This window comes from Hoplias malabaricus, chromosome X1, assembly GCF_029633855.1.
Source record: "Hoplias malabaricus isolate fHopMal1 chromosome X1, fHopMal1.hap1, whole genome shotgun sequence".
Classification (NCBI taxonomy): domain Eukaryota; kingdom Metazoa; phylum Chordata; class Actinopteri; order Characiformes; family Erythrinidae; genus Hoplias; species Hoplias malabaricus.
This window is the reverse complement of record NC_089818.1, coordinates 12207944-12230084: the sequence shown is the minus strand read 5'-3', so window position 1 is coordinate 12230084 and position 22141 is coordinate 12207944. Positions and strand designations below refer to the sequence as shown.

Genomic DNA, 22141 nt, shown 5'->3' with positions numbered 1-22141 from the left:
GATGTATTCCTATTAGTTTATGGGTGTATATGGAATGTGTATGTTTGCATGCTGAAGGGATCCTAATTATTTAGGGGTAGGTCTTGTTCAAACGCAACCTCGAGAGCTGATTCTTCGACATGGCCTTCGGCTTCATATCTAAAACTTGGGGGTTCACCTCTCTGGGCTCTTTTATGTCTAACGAATTTGACCATTTTATTAGACCAAGTTTCTAACCTGCTCTGGAGGGCTTGAGTGCGTTTGAAATAGAACCAAGCTATACCAAAGGTCAAAAGATATCCTAATCCTACCAGGGTAACTAGTAAGGTGTCCGGGGTGGACCATGCATAGGTGACAGGCTGAACTGGCCATAGGGGTTGAGACGATAGTTCTCTAAGAGTGTTATCTATGGGGGTTAGGTCAATGACTTGGGTTCCCTCATATTCTAGGCGAGTTAGTGTTTTAGTATCTAGCTCGATGGTGTGTTTAGAGAAGAACTCTGAGATTTCTATGTCGCTCTCATATTGGTCAGGGTTTAGGTGATACAGGGCCAGGTCTCCTACATGTAAGATTGCGTTTACGGGGACGTCTACCCAGAAGGTTTGGCTAGGAAGGAGTACCCTTTCTGAGGTGTCATGTTGATCATAGGTTAGTAGGGCCTCTCTAAAGGGGGTGTTAACCAACCAACGATTTCCAACAATTTCAGCTTGAGTACTGGTTACCAAACGTCGGGGCGTGACGACTACCGGGCATTGAGTATTACTCATCATAGGCTTAAGGCCACAGATCCCATTTGCGCTGTCACGAATGAAAGGTTTGCTAGGGCACAAGTAGTGAATGTCTTTAGTGAGTGTGCACATAAGCAAATTGGGTACCAGATATAGGTCAGGGTTATCGTCTTGGTATGCTACAAGAGATGTTGTTTTCACACGAACGTAGGCAGAATCTTGCCAGAAACCAACGTTGACAACATCTTTCAAACGGTATATGTTTTCAGGCGCCATTATGGGAAGGTTAATAATGAATGCTAATTCTCGGTCTTGAGGATTAACATAAATTGGGATGGCGCTACCTAAGGTATAGGCTAGGTGGGCCTGGAGATCAGTAACTACTTCTCGAGTTGCTGTGGATAAAATCTCCTGTACTAAGGATAGGGGCACCAGGTAGGGAGGGATTCTCCCCATGGCTAGGCTATCTACAGAGGAGCTGATTTCTTGTAGCATATCAGACAATAACATATTCACAAGCTGGATGTGGGCAAGGTCAAGTTGTACTACTGAAAGCATGGAGTTAACCGTCTGGAGCGTTTTGTTCAAAGCGACACTGTGAGCGTTGAGCACTACGACGGTGCCACGTAGGGTTTGCCCAATGGTTTGCAGGTGCTGCTGCTGTTTGTCTAATTGGGTTTTAATGTTCGGAATTTCCGCTTGCAATTCCCCTACTTGACGTTTAACAGTGGCTACATTGACGGCATTGACGGCGGACGTTCCGAGACTCAGTAGTGATCCCACAGTTGCAGCTGCCATTAGTAATCCGCCTATGAAGCGTTTAGGTCGTTTATTAAAACCATTTAGTTCTGATTGCGTTACGGTAAACTTTTGTAGCTGGCGGAGCATGTGAGTTACGTCGGCTTCAGCATGGCTGATAGCTTCCTCAGTCCATCTAACTCCATTCCGGCCAGTCTGCAGCGTGGTTTTCGGTAGGTTTTTGCTACACGCTTCGGCGGGATTCAACCGTACAAATACTCTCTGGGTATGGAGGCGGCAATTAGTGATTAGCAGTCCCGGCTGGTCTTTCAGTATTATTCCTGAGTCAGGACCTGGTTCAATCACTTCAGGGAGCACGGCGGTTCCTAGGGAGCCGACGATCAGGAGAATGAGCAGCGGGGCCATCCTACCGGGAGAGATGCTCATGGTTAGATTTAGGGTATTTACGGCGAGTCGTTTAGATAAATTATAAAAAAATTTTCACGATACCCCCCTTTTTGATAAAAATTTCCTAGGGTAAGCACTCTACAATAATTGACGATGAGGGACTAGGGTCTTGCACCCTGAGTGTCCTCAGTCTGGTTAGAAGCTCGTTGCCTGCTAAAGAGTGAGAGAAAAAGGGAAAAGGGATAGGAGAACTAAGGTGTGAGTAGAAGGTTATAGTTGTTTGTTAACTAACACCCTTCCTGCCTTTGGTTCTGTCATTTATGATCTAACACAAGCGTTAGTATCCCCTACAAGTCCCATGGGGGTTGTGTGTGGTCGGATTTGGTTGCGGTGGACCCATTTGAATTCGGTACTGCCCCGAGCTTTGTTTATTTTGATCCTGTAAACAACGGGGGACAGTTTGTCTGTTATCTTATAGGGACCGGACCATCGGGGTAGGAATTTGCGGGCCAAATTCCCCCCTGTTTTTCGCGACCTTCCAACAGGTTGGACAAAGATGTAGTACCATACTTTGTCCCCTATTTGGAGTTCATCGTGGGATGCTTTGTGATCGTAGTACGCTTTGCGACCTTCTGCACTTTTTTCCAGTTTCTGCTGGGCAAAGGCAAAGGTGGCTTTGAGGTGTTTCTGCAGATCCTCCATATACTGATGAGTGGTGTAGGCTACGGCTATGCTAGCTTCACCTGGCTGATATAACAGATGTAGAGGCAGAGTCATTTGTCTCCCTGTCATCAACTCAAAGGGTGAGACCCTGACCGCGTCGTGTGGGGTCGCCCGTATGGCCATCAGTACGAGGGGGAGTTTGACATCCCAGTCTCGTTGGTTTGCTGCTACGTACTTTTTCAGTATGCTAACAACAGTTCGGTTGGCTCGTTCTACCTGACCTGAGCTTTGAGGATGGTAGCTAATGTGAAGGCTGGCTTTTACTCCTAAGAGTTGCCAGAGCTGCTGCATGACCTCAGCTGTGAAATGTGTCCCTCTGTCAGAGTCGACACGGCTGGGTAGGCCAAACCGTGAGAAGACATGGTTCATCAGTAAGTATGCAGTGGTTAGCGCTGTGTCATTCGGTGCGGGGAGGCATTCTACCCATTTAGTGAATGCACACGTGACTGTGAGGAAGTACTTGTTACCTCTTACTGTTCGAGTGAGTGGTCCAACCCAGTCTATCTGGAGGTTTGACCAAGGGAAGGATACTCCTTTCTTTTGCAAGGGGGCTCTATGAAGAGGATTCGAGGGTTGAAATTGGCAACATACCAGACAGCCTTTAATGTAGTCAGCCACATCTTTTACCATGTGGGGCCAATATGCCACCTGCCTGAGCGCATGGTGTGTTGCTTTGACCCCTTTGTGTCCCGCAGATGGGGAGTCATGGGCGTGCATCAGCATCACCCCCCTGTGGCACTGAGGAACCACGAACGTAGGTGAAGTGTGCGAGTCAGTGGCATGAACTAGCAAGCCTTTGACGACTTGGAGGGACGCTCTGGCGCCGTATAGGTCTTTAAGGCCTGGTATGGTGTCAAGATCTTGTGCTGCAATGGGATTAGTAGATGGGTCAGAGACATGGCTAAGCATTTTCGAAATGGATGGGTCTCGAGCTTGGAGAGTAACTAAGTCAGCGTCCGAAAAAGCAGGGTTAATAGAGACAATGGTAGTTTTGGCATTGTCAGGCGACGCCTTTGTTACAGTTTGAGACCGTGTGACAGCTAGGACTTCGATGTCGGGTGGGTTTGGAAAAAGGGAGGGATCGAATGTCCACAATGTGCCTTTGCGTGCCCCTTGCTTGGCTAAGCTATCTGCTTGATCATTGAATTCTTTGTCATTTCCCGGGACTCGGGAGTGACCTTTCACTTTCTTCCAGTAGATCTGCAGGTTATGCGTGTCTACCAAGTGTTCGCATGCCGCGAAAAGCTCTTTGTGTTTAACTGGCTTTTTGTTTGACGTGGTGTAGTTGTTGGTTTTCCACAGTCTCAAGTGGCATGTGAAGCTTAGGCGTGCGTAGTTGGAGTCTGTGCAGATCACCAACGTTTTTACGCTTTTCTGGACCGCAGACTGGATTGTGATGAGAATTCCTGCTATTTCAGCATATTGGGAGGACTGAGCACCCAATTTGAAACTTAGGGGTTCGTGAGGCCATCCGTTTATTCCGATAATACCCACCCCTGCCATCAGGGTGTGTTCTCGGCGGAACGAACAACCATCTACATATGCAGTGACAAGGTCTTTGCATGTGTTAGGATCAAAATAGTGGTGGTTAGCCACGGTAGGTAAGAGGGTTTCTAGAGTTTGTGGCACTTGGGAAGGCATGTCTCCTTCGCATCGCCTGCAGGAAGCAAGGCCTGTGCCTAGGGGGCTCTTGTAGTTTTGCGCGTAACGCACCTCTAAGTCAAAGCTTTGAAGAGCCATTAGCCATGATGCTACTCGAGCGTTAGTTACTACACCCTCTCGAATTCGTTGGCTGTTTAGGAAAGTGACTGGTTGATGATGAGTTTCAACAATCACCTTCTGACCACCTAGGTAGTTGGAGAAATGTTTGACTGCCCACACTGTTGCTAGTAGTGCTTTTTCGCAGTCACTGTATTTGTTTTCGGCAGCCAGCATAGTTTTACTAGCATAGGCTATGACACGTTTGTCTCTGTCGTGTAATTGATACAGACCGGAGCTGAGACAGTGGTTCGAGAACCCTACTTCTAGGTAGAATTCTTTGCTACTGTCAGGATAGGCAAGGCATGGAGCCGTGCACAGTTTCGATTTTAGTGCCTGCATGGCGTGTTCCTGGGCTTCGCCCCAGGTGAACGGAGTGTCCTTTTTCAGGAGGTCATAAAGTGGACGAGCTAGGTCCGCGTAGTTCTCTATGAATTGTCGTGAGTAGTTGCATACTCCTAAGAAACTGCGGAGTTCCTTAAGATTGGTGGGTGCTGCGAGGTTTGTTACCCCTTGCACTCGACTCACTTGTGGTTCAACACCATCAGTGCTTACGAGCAGACCGACGTAATTCACTTTTGTTCTGCACCACTGACATTTGGAGAGTGATATTTTCGCACCTGCTGTTGTAAGCTGGTCAAGAACATGATCAATCTCGTCAATGTGTGCCTGTAGGGAGTGGTTACGCATGAGTATGTCGTCCACATATATGAGGGTGCCTCGCTCGCGGGCATCAGGGCATGCTTTGTTTAAGAAAATATTAAACTCCGCGGGTGAGTTGGCATATCCAAAAGGGCACCGAGTGAATGTGTACTGTCGGTTTGCGAAAGTGAAAGCGAGCTTGTGTTGGTCTTCTGCTTGCACCGGGATGGTCCAGAAGCCAGAGGCTACATCGATGGTGGAAAAGTATTTAGCGTTTCGGACCGAGGGAAGTTCTTGCTCCAATTGTGTCATCGGCCATCGAGACAAGGGAACTTGTTGATTTAGTTTCCGATAGTCGATGGTTAAGCGCCATTTACCATTTGGTTTTATGACGGGCCATAATGGTGCCGAGTACGTGCTGTTACAGGGTCGAATTATGCCCTTTTCCAGCAAGTCATCAATGATTTCTTGTACCGGTTCATAGGATGCCAACGGAATTTTGTATTGGCGGACAAACGTGGGTGGTGCTCCTGGACGAGTGGGAATACGTACTGAATGAATGTCAGTGAGACCACAGTCCGTTGAATCTTTGGAAAAAGATTTTTGATATTTAAGGAGCACTTCACAGTTTCTCACGTTCTTCTTTGCTTTGGAGGGCGTCGGCCTCCTTTAGAACTTGTTCGACTTGGATACGAAATTCGGAGTCAGATAGTTCTTTTGAAGTACGTGGATTTGAAGTGTTTTCTCCCGCTTCGGGAAGAAGAGATGGTTCCCGGGAGGATTCCGGGGATGAATCTATGGAAAGAACCGTGATCGTCATTTGATTGTCGTCAGCGAGATCTATCCTGCAAATGGCGTCGTTACTCATGTCCAGAGCTGAGAAGAGAGCAACAGCTCGCGTCGGATGAGTGTAGAACACCTTTGATTCTGCATGGTCAAGAAGCAGGGATTCAGGCATTGGTCCTATGATCGGAATTCGCAACTCAAAGTCATGGAATTTCGTACTGACTAACCAACCCAGAGGAGATGAGTGAGGGATTGTTAAGGGTTGAGTGGTTTCGTTCCGTACGAATAGATAGGTGGATCTTGCTCGCGTCTCCACCAAAGGTGTGGCTTCGAGGGTGAGGCCTAGTTCGAAGAACTGAGGTGACGGTTGGAAAAGTGCATGCGCGTGGCTTAAGTGTTGGCCAGGTCGCATGACTAAGCGGATGGGTACATTTGCTGCGTTCGCAGGTACCACAAGTGAACCTTGGTTAGTGACCTGACATACCTCGGGAATAGTTTGTCCTGAGCCTAGGTTGCTGAGATCGGAGGACCAGGTTTCCGTTGAAACATCAGTCAAAGACCACAGTACACTATTGAGGGTGTCTACGTGGACGTCGAGGCGCACCAAGAAGTCACTTCCAATGTAAACGTCGTGCGGCAAGTTAGGGACGACTAAGAAATAATGGGTGATTACCCTTTTGTTCCACTGGACGGTTAAAGCACAAATTCCATCAGTGGGTGACATTGCTTTTGATGTCAGGTTAAGAGGAAAGCGACAAGGACTGCTCACCAAAGGAATATTTGGTTGAGTGAGGCGCAGAGTGTTAAAGAGGGTTTGGCTTATGGCGGACTGGTCGGTCCATAGAGCCAGAACTGCATTGTCTACATGATAGTCCTGCATTGTGAGACCATTCACGATGGGAAGGCCTGGAGCGTCTGTTGTGGACGGCTGTGTGAAAGTGCATAGGAATGTGTTCCGTTGTTCTAACATGGCACTAGGGGGCCAGGGAGAGACTGCTGTCTCTGGTGTGGCCGCCATGGGCTCAGTTTCCTCTTCCTCGAAGTGAGGGATCTGACTTGGTGGATCTCCTATTGATTCAGGCCGGATTTCGAGGCGGCAACACTGAGCTTCCCGGTGGTGTGGGGTGCAGATGGGTAAAGGCTCACGCACTTGTGCCCAGATCTTTGACCTTTTGAAGTCAATCAGTGGTTCGAAGCGATTTAGGAGATCTTTGCCGATGAGGAAGGGAATTGTTTCGAGAGGAGACACATGGACTGGATGCACTAAGGTCATTGGTCCAATGGCTAAGTGTATTAGTGCCATAGACTGGATAGTGAGGCCTGCATGTGAATACGGCTGAATTTTAAGAGAACAGTTTTGGAGCTGTATCTCGCGATTTTCACGCCGCGCAATGGCTCGAACCTGGTGGAACAAGGCGGAAGACATGAGCGTGACATCTGATGCAGTGTCCAACAGGGCCTCATGTACTAGCCTTCTCTCCACAATGGTGGACAAGTAGAATTTGCGTGCAACCCCTTTCTCCGTTAGGTGTCCCATGAATTGTCGGACAGGTGTGTCGCCTTCAATGACTGAAGGGTCATTTGGCGTTAAACCTTCTTTACCGTCTAACTGAACAACTAAAACAGCACTGGAGGGTGGTTGCGAGTCACCCCCCTGTATCATCGGGTTTTCAGTGTTTGTTTGGGTCACGAGGAGATTGCACGGTGCGCTAGAAGACGGAGCTTCGCTTGTCACTTCTCCTACATAACTTTCTAACATTTCTGGGGTGTTAGAGGATGGCTTTGGGTTAGACCGCGAAGAGGTGATAGAAAGAACGTCAGGTTTTTTCTTTTTCTCTTTGCAAATCATTACAAGCATTCGGCGGATGTCCTCTAACTCCTTAGAGCTGAGTTCCTTGTCTTTAAGCTTGTCTTTAGCGTGATTTTCTTTATTTTGATACCAGTATTTTTCTTTCTTTTCTCTATAGGAATTAGAAAGCTGGTTCGGAGCTGTTCGCTCATATCCCTTATGGGGATGTGATGGTTTTCCACGGCCCGCACCGCGGTTTTCTACAGGGTAATAGTCACGACCATACCCAGCCCTGTCCCGAGGGTTCCAGAAATCTTTGTCGTGATTTCTGTCTGGCCTGCGAGGAGGGTAGCGCTTGTATTGGTGTGAGGGCGGATGAGGTTTCGGGCCCTCACCGGTCCACGGAGTGGAGGAAGGGTCCAGGGTGGATCTTTGTGGATCGGCCTGGGTGGCACCTTCTAACTCTAAATGTGAGGAGTGGGAGTCGACATTAAAGACTTGGGGTGTTTCGGACCGCCTGTTGGGAATTTGTTGGGATTTTAGGAAACCTCTGAGTGCTAAATCGCGCAGCTGTCTGCTAGACAGGGTGCGAGGGCAAGCTGAGACTCCCAACTGATGACTGGTGTGGGGATGGAGGTTTTGGATAAATAGTGATTTGAAATTTAACTCTTCCTCCATTCCGGAGTCATTTCTAGGTCCGAAGTACGCCTGTCTGAGTCGGTTATAATATTGCTGAGGGGATTCCTGGCGTTGCTGTTTTATGTTCAAAGCAGCGGCCAGTCCGGTCTGTGACAGGTGATTGGAGAATTCTTCCTCCAATGCTTGGCACAGCACATCATATCGCGCTTTTACATAGTCTGGCTGACGTTCAATGAAGTTACTGACGTCTCGGTTGGAGGTCAGTTTGATCACATATAGTCTGTCATCTATGGTGATCCCGGGGAACCTTTGGAGGTAAAAGTCAATATCTTTTAGGTAGGAAAAGATATCATTAGAACCGTCAGGTTTGGGATCAAAGCGGGTTATATTACGCGCGATTTTATCTAGGTCCTTGTATGAGGGACCGTGAGAGGGTAAAGGTTGAGGGGACCAGACACTGGGTTGCAGTGCTCTGGGTCTAGCAGGGCGTTGTAAGGGACGACTGACAGGAGACACAAGGGAAGGGGAAATACCCGTTGATACCAGAGGAGGTGCTGCAGCAGCTCTAAAGGTTACGGTCCCTGAGTCTGGTTCCTGATCCTCACTATCTTCCTGCTGGCCTTGTCTTTCTGTAGCGGCACTAGGTGGCACATCGGGTGTGACCTGGGGCAGCGTGTTCCCTTCAGCTATTTCGCTTTGAAGTCGACTTAGCTCTGCCTCTACCTTTGCCTGCTGTCGCCTTGATACCTCAAGCTCACGTTCGCTGGCTCTTAGCTGTACTACAGCGAGGAGGGCTATCTGACCTAATGCCTCAGTTAGGGGCTTGCCCTTGAGGATGTCGGTTAAGTGGTTCTCTACCCACTTAGCCACCATGTGGTCACGATGGGCCTGTGAGGTTTTCTGCACAGTTTCTGCGAGTCCCGGCATCACATCACTGGTGATGCTGGTCAGAACAGAGAATGCCTCATCCCACAAACCTTCTATATATACTTCCGAGGAAAAAGTCCCTTCTGCCATGTTAGCTGTGTTTTAACCGCGAGGTGTAACTTACTTCTATTTAGTTAGGATTAATTCCGCTAATCCCTTTTCTTAACTAAATCTGAACTAAATTCACCTGTATCGAGTGCTCTAAGAGTAACTGCTAGTATGTATGGTGTTAGAGTTCACTTGTGAATCTCTAAGGGAAGTCTGTTAGTAGGAGAGGGTGGAGTGAAAGTTGCTATGCGCGAGTGAATAAAAGAAGAGAGAGAAAAAAAAAATTTTCAATAATTAAAATTATTAAAAATTTTGAATTAAAGGATTGTCGAAAAATTTGGATGAAGGAATGTTAATATTAAGTGAGGTTTATTATTAGATATAATTTCCAATTAAGGAATTATGAAAGTAAAAGAATTTTCCAAATTAAAGAATTATTAAGAACAGCAAGATTAAAAGACTCTCTCTTTTAACTGCGTTTGTGATCTGGTATCAAGTTAAAGTGTCAATCTCTAATTACTGCACACTGTCTGCTGTAGTTGTACCAACTTATTATGCTTCCAAGCCTTTACTTGTAATTATTCAGATGTGCAGAGTTTAGAGACAGCCACTAGAGCTGTGATACCAGGTCTTATCAGTGTGAACTGGTCGACAATTTCAATTGTGATAGCAAGTTTTCTCCACCAGAGGGTACTGAAGGTAAGTCTGAATGGCAACAGCGAGCTTCAGTATTTAAGTTGAACTTAAATTTTAATACCAGACTAGGACACCAGAGGGCGACAAGCAAGTTACAATGCAATAGCAGCAATGGACACCAGTCGGCGCTGGTGGGAATCCCAATCGACACAGTACGGGCAGACACAATATAACACAAGTGGGAATTTCCACTGTAGCGGGAAGTTTCAACACTAGAGGGCGTTATCAGATTAAAATCTAAAATGGGATAAAGATTTTAAACGCTCAGATACTCTATCAAAAATAAAAATAACAATTTAAAAGGGGAACAGAGATTTTACACTAAGGTATTTTAAAAGAATTTCATCTGTAATGACAACTTTTAAACACCAGAGGGCTGCTAAACACTTATGTTGTCTCGGCGGACAACCTCCCAACCACTAGAGGGTGTACGGGAATCAAACGTCAAGGGTAGCACCACTTGACCACAAGGAGGAGCACGGGAGGACACGCTTCAATAGACGCTAGTTTTGAAGTATTTTTCCCTGCAATTACGCACTTATACCACAAGAGGGAATTTGTCTTCCTCTGTTTTGGGGGCGTTTTGAATTTCCCTCCTTAGTTTCAGCTCCGCCCCTTCAAAGGGGTTCGCTCCTTTCTGAATACGAGTTCAGTTTAACAGGAACAGCTGACAAGAGCAGACCGCTCTTCATACAAGCCGTATTTTCGGCTGTTTAATAACCTCCCAATCGCCTAGCGCGCGATCTCGTTATTAACGCTGGTAGCGACCCAGTTTAAAACGAACGGGGGTGTTCGGTTCGGTGGTCTCACTTCGCCGGAGTTTCGCGGCGGGAGGTCGAATCCGACGGCAAAGTCTTACAGCGGAATTTCGCGCAGTTCAGACGTGCCTAGGCCTCAATTTAATGCATGCAAAATGGCGCAGAGCCGCGCTCTTTCAAAAACAACCAAGCTTATTTTCTAACCGGTATATATATCACAGAACAGTTTTTCAGCAGTAACAAACACAACACGAAATTACCCACATCAAGCTTTGAATCTCAATCGTTATTCAGTAACACAACAGCGTAAAGTATTTCATAAACCCAAGCTGATTGTTTCAGTGTTTTTCAGTTTGCTCATTAAAAAGCCTTTTTCCTGCCTCGCGTGGGCGCCAAAAATTTATAATGGTTCGTATATGTAGTGTAGTAAGGTACACCACAAATACATACATATAATTTTATAATTTGTTTTATAGCCTTGACTTTATTCAAACTCCTTCAACCTCTGATATTTGACTTAATGAAATTAATTAAGATTTATAATTGGTTTAAGCAATTAGAACATTAATAATTAGTTTGAGAATGAATAATAATCATGCTAAATGAGTTCTTCCGGATTTTCAGAAATTCTAATGAACAAATTGCAAACACTGTGATTTCAAATAATGAGAGTTTTATTAATAAAGAGAAGTATTTAATTAACATAGCACAACCTTGTAATCTCACTGTGTCCGGCAGGGGGAACTGATTCAAGCTTAAAGGTGAGCTAGGCACTACTGTCTTGTGATTAAATTGTTGCTAACTAAGGTTAATAAATGGTAAATTATAAAGAGGGTTTATTTAGACATCAGCTCCTGAAAAGGTGTTAAATACGCTAGCTTACTCGTTCGCCGTTTCACCGAGCCGTCGCGTCCTGCTGTTTAATCTCCGTGTCCCGGGGTGTTCTCGTCGTTCCCACGTGGTGAGAAGCAGGCCCGCTTATGGAGGATCTCTTTACAGTCGATTTGAAGACTCTCGATTCCGAGCTGAGCTGCGTCGATCGAGATTTCCCTTCTTCGGTTTTTCACAGGCGTGGCTGGTTTTCCACCGTAGTGGAGAGGCTTTTTCAGAGTATTAGCTAGTCTCGTTGTTCAGCTTTCCAGGATTGATGTCTTCAGGAATCAGCTTATAACGTTAATATATCTGTTATCGATTACTCAAACGGTTGATACCTTACTTTGGCCACAAATAAGTTTCACCCGCTTTGATCACTCGTGAGATCACACTTCGATAGGTAATAAACATAAACAAGATTAAAAGAAAAGAAAGATATTCAAATTACTCGACGTATTAGTAAAACTTCATACTCTTAGCTAATTTCGAGACGTCTCTCGTAAGCTTTTTCTGAAGTCTGAGAGGTTTTTCTTTGTTTGTTGTCGGCGTGGAGACGAGAGCGTTTCTTTGTTGTTTCAAAGTTTCTCGGATCTCCTCGTGGTTGTTCTCTCTTTCCACTTTCTTTCGTGGTCCGTTACTTCTGTAGAGTCCTCGCGACTCTTCAAAACTTCGAACTGGATGTGAGCAGTCGAGCTGCTATTTTCAAGGCTGGCGCGGTCACGCCCTAATGGGAGGCGTCCTCTTTCTGATTGGACGCGAGTTCAGTCTCACGTGACTCTCGCTAGGGGGAGAGAGTCGAAGGGAGTTTGAATCATTGATTCTCACATAAAGAATATGAATTTCTCATATCAAAATTCTTATACCCGCTATCAACATATAACAATGAGTACATTGGACTATTAACATCAGACAGTTACATAAGGTTTCATCTTTACGTCCCATTTATGATGCTATGCTGGGAAAGTATATTAGTTCGTTTAATCCTATTCAGAGGTAGGATTTCTCTTCATGATAGAAAACAGTCCACAATATACACATTTCATTAGGAGGTAGGCATTCATCTGAGGGTACAGAAAGTGACATCAATACATAGGTTTAATACACAAATAATCAGAGTTTGATTATTTTCCGCTATTGTTTTCCAGCGACTCCGAGCGAGGCGTAGTTTCGCCAGTGTCCATTTGGTGTCGCTGTTGATTCGTGCTTCAGCTGTTGATTCACGGGAGTTCACTCGAGGTCACTTTGGTTTGAACATCTGTTGATCTCCGTGAAAGATAAGGATTAGACATTTAGGTGCCATTGTCATAAAAACGGGCCGTAAAAGCTCTCTCCTTTGTTTGAGGTTCCTGTCTCTTTAAGTTAGTTATCTCGACAGTTCCTGTTAGTTAAAAGAGAGACGGGGTTGTTGGGGCCATGTGTTGCTTTAAAGGGTTCTTTGATGCTCTTAGCTTATGAGTGTGCGTGTGTGTGGGCTTTGACCCCCGCGGGCACAGACAGTCCTCTGGAATGTGACTTGGTCGCAGAGGAAAGGTCCTATTCAGACTGGAAAAGTTTTAATCCAAAACTTTTCATTTCTTCATTTCGATCTGGTATTCATATTTGGTCCATACTCCACTACACACGTTCTCCAGTCTCTGTGGACGACGGCGCAGATTCCTCTGCCTCCGTGGACGTCGTCGCACGTTCCCCAGTCTCCGTGGACGACGGCGCAGATTCCTCTGCCTCCGTGGACGTAGTCGCACGTTCTCCAGTCTCCGTGGACGACGGCGCAGATTCCTCTGCCTCCGTGGACGTCGTCGCACATGCTCCTGTCTCGGTGATGGCGGCACCCGCCGCTCCTGTCTCAGTGATGGCGGCACCCGCCGCTCCTGTCTCGGTGATGGCGGCACCCGCCGCTCCTGTCTCGGTGATGGCGGCACCCGCCGCTCCTGTCTCGGTGATGGCGGCACCCGCCGCTCCTGTCTCGGTGATGGCGGCACCCGCCGCTCCTGTCCCCGTGACTATGGCGGCACCGGCCGCTCCTGTCCCCGTGACTGTGGCTACGGCCTCTCCTGTCCCCGTGACTGTGGCTACGGCCTCTCCTGTCCCCGTGACTGTGGCTACGGCCTCTCCTGTCCATGTCCGTAGGTCGGCCCGAAGGACTTCAGGGCCGATCCCCAGAACTGTGCCCAGGCTGGTTCCTCAGACTGCCCCACAGACATTAGCCAGTCCTGGGCACCCCCCTGTTATATTGGTTCCCCTGTCTGTCCCTGTCTTGGTTCCTGTCTCTGTCCTTGTCCCAGTACCCATGTCAGCTTTTGTCTCTGTCCCAGTCCCTGTCACTGTGTTCGTGTCTGTCCCCCTGAATGTCTTCGTCCCTGTTCCCCTACCAAGTCCAGTCCAGTCTCCTGTGAGTCCTGTCCAGTCCCCTATCAGCCCTGTCCAGTCTATGTTTCAACCCCCGGTTCAGTCCCCTGTTAGTCATGTCCAGTCTTCGTATCCGTCCAATGTCCAGTCACCCGTCTTGTCTCCGGTCCAGTCTCTGTTTCAACCCTCTGTCTTGTCCCCTGTCAGTCCTGTCCAGTCCCTGTTTCAACCCTCTGTCTTGTCTCACGTCCAGTTCCCGTAACCGTCCAATGTCCAGTCACCTGTCTTGTCTCCGGTCCAGTTTCCCTTTCAATCCCCTGTCCAGTCTCCAGTCCCGTCTCCGTTTCAGTCTAGTGTCATGTCACCTGTCCTGTCTTCTGTCCAGTCACGTACCCCTGTCCAGTCTAACGTTCCTATTCTGTCCAGTGTCTTGTCACCAGTCTCTGCTCCCGTCCAGACCCAGCACCAAGTCCTGTCACCTGTCCCGTCTTCTGTCCAGTCCCTGTTTCCATCCTGTGTCATGTCCAATGTCAGTCACCTGTCATGTCCCATGTCCCGTCTCGTATATTCGGTGCTGTTGTGTCCCCAGCTCCAGTGTCTGTTCCCGTATTGTCCTGAGTCCTGTCACCCGTTGGTTTGTTGTCCTGTCTTGTTTTCCGTGCCCTCTCCTGTGCCAGCTCCTGGGGGGTTTAGGAGTACGCGCCCGGGAGTTGCGCGTTCTTGGGGGGGGCATCTGTCACGCCTTCGTCCTGTCAGTCTGTTGTCCCCGCCATGTGCTTTATTTGCACATGGCTCTGTTTTGTTTATGTTCTAGTCTCCGCCTTTGTCCCGCCTCCTCGTCTGTCATCTGTTAACCCGTCCTTCTCGTTATCTGTCTCAGGTGCGTCTCGTCAGTGTCTTGTATTTAAGTCCCCTTCCTACACTTCCTGTTTGTTGGTCATTGTTCTATTGTTCCCTGTATCATGTCAAGTCTGTCGTGTTCTCTTGTTCTCTCATTCTTTGTCATGTCAGTCGTGGTATCCAGTCTGTCTCTGTAAGTTCCCACGTTGTCGTTTCATTTCCTGTCGTCTCGTTCTTTAGTCTGTTTGTCCCGTTTTGCCCTGATTTGCTCCTCGTGTCCCGTTTAACCTGTTTGGCTCCCTGTTTGTTTTCATTATGTTTAAGTATCGTTGTTTTGTTTATATTAAATATACTGTGCTTTAGCGAGTGCGTCCGCTTCCCTCAATCCGCCCCTCGACCCTGACATCTTCGAATGCACTACAACAACAATAATAACAATTTAATAATTTAAAATCGCAAATGTGGAAAAAAATATATGTAATGTATAGAAATAATTTTTAAATGTGTAAAAAAGATTTGCATTTGTAAATCAAATGTAGTGAATGTGTGAAACAGTACCTCTCAAACGGCTTAAAATGTGCCAGAGCAAACACTTTTGAGGTTCCAAATGTGACAGTGGGTGTTTTGGATGAGGTGGAAACCAATTGGAACACTGATTTGTTTCTGTCAACCATAGCGCTTTTCCACGAAAAGAACTCTGGTTCTTGAACTGGTTCCGTTCCCGATTTGGAACCTTGGTTCTTTCCAGTGAACCGCTGCGTTTTGACATGTTTAGAGGGGAGTCCAAAGCCATCCTGCTAAGCTTGTGAACAAGTGTCCAGAGGTGTGTGTGTGTGTGTGTGTGTGTGTATTGCCCTGTGAAGGACTGGCGCCCCCTCCAGGGTGTGTCCCTGCCTTGCACCCAATGATTCCGTGTAGGCTTCAGACCCTGAACGGGATAAGCGGTTACATATAAGGAATGAATGAATGAATGAATTTTACTTCCCCATCCGAGAACACCCCCACTTTTGAAAAGCTTGATACACCCCTGATTATGGTAATGGTATGTTAATTGCAAAGAAACATATTTGGTATTCACTAACATACACACTTTCTACTAAAAAATATACCGTGTCTGAAATGGCTCCCTATTCACATATTATTATTCACTATATATATATATATATATATATATATATATATATATATATATATATATATATATATATATATATATATATATATATATATTTATTATTATATATATTATTCACTATATAGTTCAATATTATAGGGAACTGAATTCAGGAGGTTAGTGAATGATTTAGGACACTACCTCATGTGAGTCTTTGGCAAACAACCCTGTGGATTATGGGTAATCTGTTAGTGTACATGGGTTGTAACTACACTGTATTGTGGGATTGTTTGAATGCTCTGAAAATTGTCCACTATGTTTTCAGACACTTCTACAAAATGGTGGAACACCAATATAGGGCACTATATAGTAAATAGGGCATAGTTTCATATACAGCTCTGGTATTTACGCAGTTTTCCTGAATCTGGCGGAAAAGTTTTTGGGAATGTCTATTTCCACGTAAATTAAACACAGTTTGCTTCTGTTTTCTTACAAAGGTTTTATGAATGATGCTCATATATTTTAGAGTGCAGAAGAGCTCTGTCCCTCCTCGGTGAGCTGTGTAGCCTGGTCTAGACTAGTCTCAATGCTCTACAGTAAAGCACAGCCGCTCAGACACTGCCCTGGCTGACTGTCTGCATTAAGCTGCTGGGGAACGCTAAGCGAAAACAGTTTTTATCTGTTGTTCATTTGTTTCTGTTCACCTTCAGGACCCACAGTGTTTACATGTCACCCCTGCAGCAGCATCCACTGCTCTGAGGAACCAATCAGATGTGATACATTATCAATAATGATATAATAACACTCGTCAGAGGGTCCAATTACAGCCACTGTTTGTTTATTTACAAAAATATTTGCATTAGGAGCAAACAACCAGGGTTGAATTGGGGCTTCGGTGTATTGTTCAGGGGCTATTCAGCTGTGGATGTTGAGGAACGAAAAAGTGATGTTCCTTCACTCCTCCCACACCATTTTTCCGGCTGGTTTACTAACCTTTTGGCCTTGTATGTGTTCTTGTGACCTCAGAACAAGGAGTGTTAGTGATATCCTCCAGATTTAATATGATTTATCTTTAAGGAGCCATATTGAGGGTGATGCTGAAAGTGAAGGACAAGTATAAGAATATTTACCTAGGTTCATGGCTCCATTCGCTGCTTCTCCATCCGCAGTGACTTTCAGGAAAATCTGAGAGAGGAGAAACCTATATGAACAGCTGTATTTCTGCAGCATGTAACAGGAGATATGAGAGAACAACACATGATACCCTGCTGCTCTGAAACCAGCTTTAACCTTGGATTCTTAACTTTAAAATACAATCATCTTTACTACAGCCAATGGAATATATCCCGTTTGGTCTGGCTCCGCCTCTAGCTCCACCCATCAAACACTGCTTGTTTATAATTTTGTCACCAGTGAAAGTAATCTAGGTTTGTTTGGTGCAGCTCTGCATATCATCTTTCTGGTTATTGGAACAAAAGTTTCCACCAGGAGGTGGAAAACACAGCAGAGCCAGACAACACCAACACCAGTTCCAGAAGAGCTGGACAAAACCGAGACCGGTTCATCATCAAACTACAACACCAAGTTCATGACACCTCCCTCAGAACAGAGAATTCCCAGAAACCTCAGGAACAATATCTGGACACAGCAGCCAATGATAATGTTTTCTAGTTCTCCAATTCACACAATTAATACACCTGTTCACCATTATAGATCATTATAGTCTGTATTAAAGCCCAGGCTTTAGTGGTAACTTTGCTGAGTTTGGCCTTTCCCTGAACATAAAGTTTTCTCTTTTTTGCTGTGTATTTTTTTTTCTGATTTTGACCTTATGCTTGTATTTTAACTTCTTTTTTTTATTCACACTTTTTTGGATATGGGGGATATTCCATAAAGCAGGATTTCTCAGTTTAGCCAGCTTATTTAAGCCCAAGTTTAAACTTGTCCAATAGCAACAGAGCTGAGGGACATTACTATTTCTTACTATATCTATGATTTGGTCTTTGGGCAAATCCTACTTTGTGCAATATCCCCCTGGTCGCCTTGTTTATTCAGATTTTGTGATTGACTTTCTGGCTTTTGCATTTGTTTATCCCTTACTTCCTTAATAAATATGGATTTCTCTTTTATCTGCAAACAACATCACCTTCTTTAAACATGACATTCATATCCTAAAGACCTTGATAATCTCTCACATAAATCACATGAACACATGAAGGATTTCCTCCTCAAGCTGAACCTCTACCCAATGTCCCTGGATGGCAGCACTGGACATGTGGTGACTCAGTAGTGTAGGGGTTGGTCAAGTGATTCTCGAACCTTTAGCTGTAACACTGGGTCTGAACTGCAGGCAGCACGAGAGAGCGATAACATAACACACAGAACACTCATGTTATAATCAACACAGTGGCACTACTTCCATAAAGCAGGAGCCAGAACACTGCTATTCCTCCTGATGAGCTGTTGCTCTCTTGTCTCTCCTGCAAATAAAACACCGTGTCCCAGCTGTCACAGCCTTGACAGAGCAGAGTGGTCCCCAGCATGTACCCAGGGTCCCCAAAATCTTTTACCATTGTGATGTTAGAGCCGTACCTCCTCCAGGGATGTGTCAGAGATGCCAAAACTGCTGAGACCCATGTCCCCCAGTGTCTCCTCCAGCTCTCTGAACAGACTGGCATAGGACCTGTGTTTAAACCCCTTGTTGGGCAGGAGGTAGGTCATCTCCTGACCAACCATCTCAATCAGCTGGGCCTCGGGGACATGGTGATGGATCAGACTGGTGATGCTGTCCACGTCACCTGGGGACAGGGAACAGGAGGGGGAAATCATTGCTCAGGGAGATGGTGTGAGATTACGAGGTATATGTAGGGAGATTAATTCCAGTGTGACTTACCTTCTAGAGCTCTCTCCAGGTAAAGTCCCTGAGTCTCCTCCTTGTACCTTGTGCAGGTGGAGCAGGTGCAGGAGCACTCAGACGCACAGTCACACTCGTTCTGCCAACACACAACACACACATTAAATATATGGAAAACATAAAGACACATACAAATCACATATAACACACACACAGTCACCTACAGAGATTATATAGTCAGCCCCACTGCAGGGTCCCAATTTTGTTCATTTAAATCCACTCCCTTCATATAAAAGCTCACATTTTAACCCTAAAACTGGAACTACATGCACAACTCTTCATTTCAACTCTTCAAATATTATGAGTAACATAATTTATTTATTTGAGTTTATGTCAAATTAGGTCAGAAATAAAATTTGGGTGTTTAAGGTTGAAGTATGTTTTAATATATGCTTTGATGCATATACAACCTTTCCGTGATGTCACAACGCAGCCTCCTAGAACTGTTCCATTTAGTGTGACCTATGTTACTAAAAGGGAGCTTTCATAAGACAGTCCTACCAAGGACACGTCCTACCTCAGCCGAAGCCTATGCTTTTTTCTCCCCCATTATTTGAAAGCTGTTTAAAGCAGCATGTCATCATTTTCTCCACAACTGCTTCTTCTCATTCTGAAAGTGGTGTTAAACTGCCCCATGGATCTGCATGAGATACTGTACTACACCTGATGTTAACATGACTGCTACCGTGTGTAGGAGATCCTCTCTAAGGAAAATAAACCAGTTTAATTCTGTAAAGGAAACAGTGTAAAATAAGGAATAAAATTAAAAAGTACTTTAATTAATAACAACATAAATAATTTTTTTATAGGGAGCACTCCATTAAGGTCAGTACCAGAGGAGAACCAGAGGAGAATGGCAGGACCGTACTCTTGGGCCGGGCCCTTTACTGTGTGAATGAATAGTGCTCTAAAGTCTGGAGGAACTGACCTCTCTTTTCCGTGGGTCCTTGATGCGTCGGACCAAAGTGAGGTAGAACCCCACCCCAAAACAGTTCTTCAGGAACAGAGGGGAACCACAGCAGTGCAGCTGGCCTTTAGAGATGATGGCCACTCTGTCACTCAGCAGATCCGCCTCGTCCATATGGTGAGTGGACAGGACCACCGTCCGGCCTGAGACAGGTTAATGTATTACATACAATAAACAACCAGTTTTACTGCTAAAGCCTGCACCTCTCCAGCACCACACACTTAAATTCTACTGTAGATGGAGTAATCACTTTTGTCATTTTATGGTAACTGTTGTATTATTTTAAAATCACAATTATCATTTTATTCAACAAAAATAATCTAAAAATTAAGCAATAATATGCTATTCACAATCTCTAACCTCAAAATCCCCATCTTCTAAAGAAGAAATGTAATATTGGATACAATATTATACCCAAGAACAAAACAAATCCATCACTTGCTTTTGCAGTGCTTATTCCTGATGGTGTCAGGAGTGAGGGGCGGATTGAGGGAGGCGGACGCATTCGCTAAAACACGGGATAATTTAATATAAACAAAACAACGATACTTAAACAGGACACAAACAAACAAGGAGCCAAACAAGCTAAATAAAACAAAGGAAACTGGACAGGGAGAACAGGACGGACGGACGAAAAGCGACACGACGAAAAAGGAGAAGAAACGGGGAAACTCTAGAGACAGACAGACAGACTAAATAGCGTGACCAACTAAACACAGGATAAAGGGGAAATGTACGACAAACGGATGAGAGACAAGAGGGCTTAAATACTCACACAAACGAGACACACCTGGACAGATAACGAGGACGGGTAACACATGACACGGACGAGGAGGCGGAACAAAGGCGGAGACTCGAACATAAACAAAACAGAGCCATGTGCAAATAAAGCACATGGCAGGGACAACAGACTGACAGGACGAAGGCGTGACAGATGCCCCCCCCAAGAACGCGCAACTCCCGGGCGCGTACTCCTAAACCCCCCAGGAGCTGGCGCAGGAGAGGGCACGAAAAACATGACAGGACAACAAACCAACAGGTGACAGGACTCAGGACAGGACGGGAACCGACACAGGAGCTGGGGACACGACAGGACCGAATATACGAGACGGGACTTGGGACATGACAGGAGACTGACAAAGGGGGGCAGCAAGAGACGAGAACGGACTGGACAGGACAGGAGTGGACACATGGGACTTGACAGAGTTTTTGACATTGGACATGACACTGGATGGAAACAGGGACTGGACAGAAGACGGGACAGGTGACAGAACTTGGTGCTGGGACTGGACGGGAGCAGAGACTGGTGACAAGACGCTGGACAGGATAGGAACATTAGACTGGACAGGGGTATGTGACTGGACAGAAGACAGGACAGGTGACATGACAGGGGACTGGAACGGAGACAGGACAGAGGGTTGAAACGGTGACTGGACAGGTGACGAGACTTGAGACTGGACAGGTGACGAGACTTGAGACTGGACAGGGGTTTGAAACATAGACTGGACAGGGCTGACAGGGGACTGGAATGGAGACGGGACTGATGACAGGACTGGGTGCTGGGAATGGACGGGAGCAGAGACTGGTGACGAGACAGGGGACAAGACACTGGACAGGATAGGAACATAAGACTGGACATTGGACAGATACGGAGACTGGACATGACTAACAGGGGACTGAACATGAGACAGGACAGGGGGTTGAAACGTAGACTGGACAGGGCTGACAGGAGACTGGACTGGACTTGGTAGGGGAACAGGGACCAAGACGTTTACGGGGACAGACATGAATACAGTAACAGGGACCGGGACAGACACAAAGGCAGACACGGGTACTGGGACAAGGACAGAGACGGGAACCAGGACAGGGACAGACAATGGAACCAAAATAACAGGGGAGTGCCCAGGACTGGCTAATGTCTGTGGGACAGTCTGAGGAACCAGCCTGGGCACAGTTCTGGGGATCGGCCCTGAAGTCCTTCGGGCCGACCTACGGACATGGACAGGGGAGGCCGTAGCCACAGTCACGGGTACAGGAGAGGCCGTAGCCACAGTCACGGGTACAGGAGAGGCCGTAGCCACAGTCACGGGTACAGGAGAGGCCGTAGCCACAGTCACGGGTACAGGAGAGGCCGTAGCCACAGTCACGGGGACAGGAGAGGCCGTAGCCACAGTCACGGGGACAGGAGAGGCCGTAGCCGCCGTCACGGACACTGGAGCGGCGGGTGCCGCCGTCACGGACACTGGAGCGGCGGGTGCCGCCATCACCGGGACAGGAGCGGCGGGTGCCGCCATCACGGACACTGGAGCGGCGGGTGCCGCCATCACGGACACTGGAGCGGCGGGTGCCGCCATCACGGACACTGGAGCGGCGGGTGCCGCCATCACGGACACTGGAGCGGCGGGTGCCGCCATCACGGACACTGGAGCGGCGGGTGCCGCCATCACGGACACTGGAGCGGCGGGTGC

The 22141-nt window shown here is 46.6% G+C and overlaps 1 protein-coding gene across 1 annotated transcript in view; it reads right to left on the bottom strand.

Annotated features, from left to right (window-relative positions):
• Window positions 1–22141, bottom strand: part of LOC136676101 (retinal-specific phospholipid-transporting ATPase ABCA4-like) — an 87300-nt gene that overhangs the window by 35875 nt on the left and 29284 nt on the right. The window contains exons 23-26 of the mRNA XM_066652959.1: window positions 19635–19816; window positions 18686–18785; window positions 18385–18590; window positions 16923–16977 (exon numbers count right to left, since the gene is read on the bottom strand). Of these exons, the coding sequence (XP_066509056.1) occupies window positions 16923–16977; window positions 18385–18590; window positions 18686–18785; window positions 19635–19816 (543 nt within the window). The remainder of the gene's footprint in view (window positions 1–16922; window positions 16978–18384; window positions 18591–18685; window positions 18786–19634; window positions 19817–22141) is intronic.